General features: G+C 55.6%; 1 protein-coding gene across 1 annotated transcript in view; it reads left to right on the top strand.

Annotated features, from left to right (window-relative positions):
* Positions 1-132: 132 nt before the first annotated feature.
* MROH2A (maestro heat like repeat family member 2A) overlaps positions 133-5,430 on the top strand; it is a 17,930-nt gene continuing 12,632 nt past the window's right edge. The window contains exons 1-5 of the mRNA XM_011372358.1: positions 133-318; positions 1,426-1,578; positions 2,506-2,628; positions 3,334-3,413; positions 5,004-5,112. Coding sequence (XP_011370660.1) covers positions 133-318; positions 1,426-1,578; positions 2,506-2,628; positions 3,334-3,413; positions 5,004-5,112 — 651 coding nt within the window. The remainder of the gene's footprint in view (positions 319-1,425; positions 1,579-2,505; positions 2,629-3,333; positions 3,414-5,003; positions 5,113-5,430) is intronic.

Genomic DNA, 5,430 nt, shown 5'->3' with positions numbered 1-5,430 from the left:
GTCTGTGCGTGCATGTGTGTGTACATGCGCTGTGCATGCCTGCCTTGTGTGCAGGCACTTGTGTGCCTGTGCGTGTGTGCATAGGTGCATGTGTGTATGAACCTGTTTGTGTGTGTGCATGCGCACTCGTGAATGGGGGGTCCTGCAGTACCCCTTGCCCGCCCCTTCACCCCGGCTGGCTGGGTCTCCCCGCAGGGCGTGATTCTGTGCTTTGGCCTGTGCGCCCGGGGCCAGGTCAAGACGGTGCTGAACGTGCTCCATGACTTCGAGGAGAGGATCCAGGAGTCAGAGCAATCCTGGCAGATTGGCGCTTGGCGGGTAGGTCCCCTTTGCCCCACAAGCAGGTCTCCCGGGCCCGATTAGAGCTGCGGTGCTCTCAGCACCCAACTGAGGTCGTCACAGTAAGAGATTCCCCTCTGTGTCCCCTGCCATCGAAATGACTGAGATCCGGAGGGCGCCTCCAACCGAGCCTTTGCAGGTGGGTCATCTAAAGAACACGGGGAGGGCCTTTCCATGTCCCATCTTGCAGAGGAGGCCTAGCCACTCATGATGCTGCCTGAGAATGCAGGGTCTCAGGCCTCACCCAGACCCACTGGAGCTGAAGGAGCTGCAGGTGGTTTCCACGTGTTAAGAGCTCTGCCTTGGCGAATCAATGGGGCTGGGTGGGAGTGGCTGTAATGCCCACTGCCGTGTAGACGAGACACAGAAGCTTGTTCGGTGGTGAAACCAGGAGTTGGACACAAGTGGCCCATGGCTGGCCTCTAGCCCACCTTCCTGCCACAGGGCGCAGTGCCACAGGCTGGCCGAGCCCGCAGTGGGCAACCATCTGAAGTCACGGATGCCTTAAGCTTTGACCTTGACCTTGGGTCCTCGCCCTAGCGGTCTGGCAGTTTGGATGGAAAGAATTCAGAGTGTCCCAGGCTTCTGCCCACGCTTCTCCATGGAGCAGGACCTGAGACCTGGATTTCTCCTCACGGCCTGGCAGGGCGTGGGAGCTCCTGCCCCACCTTTTGTGTTGAGTTTGGCGGCTCCCAACACCTCCTCCCAAGAGGATCCCCAGAATCATGAGAGCCCCTGGCCCAGCACAGGTGCCTGGCAGGTGGAGGCATGAAGGGAGGACAGCCAGCCTGTGTATAGGGCTGTCCACTAAACACCTGCTCGCAGCCAGCAGGTAGTCCTGGCCTTGGTCTGTGGCTCACCGCTTTGCACCCAGGGCCCGGCGTGTTGTAAGTGCTCAATACAGAAGTGTCGAATGAATGAGTAAATAAGTGAGTATTTCAGGCACCTTTATCCAGCTCAACAGCTCTTTTGGTCTTCTGACCAGAGACTGTCCGCACACAGCTGGGGCAGAACCTGCTGCCTCCCAGAGGGCAAGTTGAGCAGATGGCCCCTCACTGGTGCTTCTCTCCCTTCTCGTCCTTGCAGAAGGACCATCCCTGGAGGCGGGAGACGGTGAAGAGCGCGCTCATGGTGATGTACAGCTGTGTGGCCTCACACTGTCACCCGCAGATGCTCCTCACCCATGCGGACAACCCCATCACCTCTAAGATCATTCACCACTACACCAGCAGCTGCCAGGTAACCCCGGGACGCCACAGACCTGCATCCAGTGCCTGGGGGCTGCCCTCCTCGATCCAGGCTGCTGGAAGTCACTCTGCATCATTTTCTGGGGGGCGGTGAAGCCAGGAGTTGGACTTAGGCAGCCCACGGCCCGCGAAGAGACATCCAGGAGTCCTACCTGACCGCCAGCATGGGGAGCCCGTTGCCCGTTTTCTGCTCTCTGCTGCGGGGGGTGGGGGAGTAGGGCAGCCCCTTCTCCAAGAGCTGGGAGGAGTGTTGTCCCCAGAAATCACAGGATGAGCCCCCTCATTCCAGCCTCTTTCCCTCCCTCTACCCTCACTTTTCCCCCCACCCCGCCCCCGGCCACCTGACTAAAAACTTTTTCATAAGGGACAAGGGGCCTGTAGTCAGAAACGTGAAGGGACTAGTGACTTTCTTGGAATAGCAAGAAAACTCAGAGAATAAAGCAAACATTATTTTATTATTGTTGTTTAAATTGTGATAAAAATACACGTAAAAAAAGTTAGTTACCATGACCACTTTTAAGTGGCACTACATACGTTCACACAGTTGTGTGACCATCACTGTCATCCATCTGCAGGACTTCTCATATTGTAACCTAAAACTCTGTGTCCATCGATCAACTGCCCCTCCCCACTCAGGCACGGTGTGGGGGTCCAGGGCGGGCGGCGTCTTCCACGGAGCATCAGAGCGTGGCCCACGTCCGGGACATGTGGCAGATGCTCTGTCAGGTGGCCGAAAGACAGAATGAGGCTGCGGTCTCTCCGAGCACCCCTGACACTGACTCTTCCTCAGCGCGATCCGGGAGGGAGGGGTGTCCGTACCCATACGGCCGTGGGGGCTGGGAGCCAGGGCTGTGACTCAGGACCCTGAGGATCACTCCCAACGTGCTCCTTCCTTCTCCCCGTCTTGGTCTGGACACAGGACATCTGCCTCAAAATGGCCTTCATGAAGAGTGTGGCGCAGGTCACCAGTGCCATCAAAAACATCAAGGACCTGGAGGACTTTCAATTTGGCCAAAAGACGACTCTTACCGCCATTGTAATGGTAAGCGGGCGGGGGCGCTTTCTCTGCTAGGAGGTTTGGGGTCTAACTCTGCTGACTGGCTTCCACCTTGTCAGAGGTTTCAGAGTTCCCGAGGGCATCTGGGAGGCCAGGGGGCTACAGGGGTCTCTGAAGCCCCTTCTGTCTCAGTTCTTCTTTGTTCCAACTGCAAGATTCTGCGTACGATATTCTTGTAGCCGATAAAAGGTATCACAGCCAGGAACCAGACGGGCTCCGTGGTGGCCCCGAGGTGGCTGGCTCAGGGCTGGGAGACGGAGGTCCACTGAATCAGTCCCGCCGTGGCCCCGTGTTTCTCCAGAGGAGGGACTTAGCGGGTCGGCATCTGCTGCAGGCTATTTGTATTGAGAGCTATGTTCACACAGAACTTTAGTGAGATCTAGAAAATGTCAACCACCCAAAGGCAAGAAGCGGTGATGGGCTGATGGAGTTTGTGGGACAGCTACTGTCTGTCTCTAGACTTCCGCAGTCCCTTACGATCCCTTGGCCCTGGAAACTGCTCCAGCTGAGCTGGAAGCACTTCTGGAGGGAAGCGAAATGTGGGTGGAATGGGAGGCCCGGAGAAGGAAAGGAGCAATCACCCTGGGGAACGCTGCTACCCTCAGAGTCAGTGTGAGTCAAGGCCCCCTCTCCTGCCTGGACTGGGACGCCGAGTGGCCTGGCAGCTCACTGTCCCGCCGTGTCCCGCAGGCCATCATCAAGGCGGAACCAATCGACACCCTGGTTTCCCCTGTGCGGGCCATGGCGATGGATGCCCTCTCGCACTTGAGGTGAGCCGGGCCCCTTCCTGTGCCCTGGGCACTTCTCCTGGGTAAAGGTGGAGGCTGAGACCAGCCTTCAGTGCTCCTTGGGCGGCCGCCCCTGTAGCAAGGGCTCAGGCAGCTCCTGGCTCAACCGGCCATCAGAAGACAGGGGTCTGCTTCCGTCAGCTCTTTTCCATAAATCTCAACAATATTTCAAGCTGGGCTCTTCTTTTTGGATTGGGACATGACCGGCAGGGAGGTGGGCTCTTCTTTAGTCCACTAGGAGATGTTTCGAGCAAGAAATCATACAGTGAAACTGAATAGAACGGCAGGGAGATGGCATCCTTCCGGTTGGTCTGGGCTCAGTCAAGGAATTTGTCTATTGACACGGTATTAATACGGTTAATACAAGGATTAATAATTATAATGGAAGTAACAGAATGCCTGAGGTTGCCTTCCTGGAACTGTCCATTCACTGTGCGTTTGTAAAGTTCGTGTTTGAAATGGTTGGGTCGTCTCTAGAAACTCTTCACCAGCGGGGGTAGGTTCACCATTTAAGCTCATAGCAGAACTACTTATTGCTTTAAGAGGCAGCGCACAGTAAGTAAATTTCACACACATCCTTTCAGGGCCTGGGAGAGAAGACAGACTCGTTAACACATGCGCAGGGACTCAGGGATCGGAGCTGAGTGTTTGGGTGAACAACAAACAAATCTAAGATCGGAAGCAGAGGGCTATGAAAGAGATGCAATTCAGTCGCTAGATCAGGGCCTTTAAGAAGGAGTTGGCCAAAGGAGTTTGACTTCTGACCGGGGTCGAAACAAAAGAGCTGGATTTGGGCAGGAGCTGGAAGCTCCCAGCAGGACAGGATCCCTTTGGAGTGCAAGAGTTTCAATGGGATGGTGGCTCCCAATTCTAGAGGCACAATAGGGTCAACAATGTGGATACCCCAACCCCACCACAGACCTTTAAATAAGGACCTGTGGAGCCCGACTTGGCCCTGGGGGGCCCTTAACAGCTCTCCAGGTAATTCTAATATGCATCTCAGCTTGAGAACTCTTGATTAAGGGGTCGAAGGAGAATGAGCTACATGCATTAAGCAGCTACTTACTACCCTGGAGTGTTTATTAAATCACAGATGGCTGGGCCCCACCCCCGAGTTTTTGATTCAGTAGCTCTGAGGTGGGACCATAGAATTTGCATTTCTAAGAAGCTCCAAGGTGGTGGTGGTGGTGGTAGTGGTGGTGGTGGTGCTGCTGCTGCTGCTGCTGGTCCAGGTATTGTACTTGACCCCTGGGCCAGCACCAGCCTGGGAGGCAGAGTCCCTTGTGGTGAGGGAGGAGCGGTGGATTGCTTCTGAGCAGGAGAGGGACAGGGTTAGAACAGCAACTAGGAGGAGAGATGGTTTTGGACCCCTGAGGCTCCCCCTCAGTCACAGACAGTCCCCGGACTCTGATGGCTGGGCGGAGATGGACTCCCTGGGGAGGGGCACAAGCCTGAACCTCCGACCAGGGAAGCCGGCCTCTGCCTTGCTCTGTGACATGCCTCTGCGCCCCCGACGGGGCAGGGTCTCAACCCTCCGCTGACCACTCCTCTCGTCCCTTCTCCTCTCCCTAGTAAAGTGAAGCCTTTCTACTCCTCAGAGGAAAACAGTGAGCTGATGGACATCAGTATACATTCTTTAATTTCTCTCCAACCCCCAGGAGAGGACAATGAGTCCATTAAGGTAGGTTGTTCTGGGCCTCCTCGTTTTCTGGGTCAGCACTTGAAAGTTGACATGAGTGTGGGCAGTGCCGAGAGCCATCTATGCGTGGTTAGAGCAGCCAAGTGCAGCGGAGTGTGTTAGTAAGCATAAGGTCATGCTAGCTGCTATAACAGAGGAGTCCCCAGATCTCCATGGTTTCACAAGATAGACGCTGATTTTACACTCAAGTAATGTCCAGTTGGTGGCGGGGGGTAGGGATGGCGCTGTTCAGGGCCTCTGCTATCTTCAAAGTGTGATTCGGAAGGTCCGGGGGGTGGAGAGGAAGAGAAAGAATATGGA

Source organism: Pteropus vampyrus, unplaced genomic scaffold (assembly GCF_000151845.1).
Source record: "Pteropus vampyrus isolate Shadow unplaced genomic scaffold, Pvam_2.0 Scaffold204, whole genome shotgun sequence".
In the NCBI taxonomy this organism is placed as follows: domain Eukaryota; kingdom Metazoa; phylum Chordata; class Mammalia; order Chiroptera; family Pteropodidae; genus Pteropus; species Pteropus vampyrus.
This window is presented reverse-complemented; position numbering and strand designations above follow the sequence as displayed.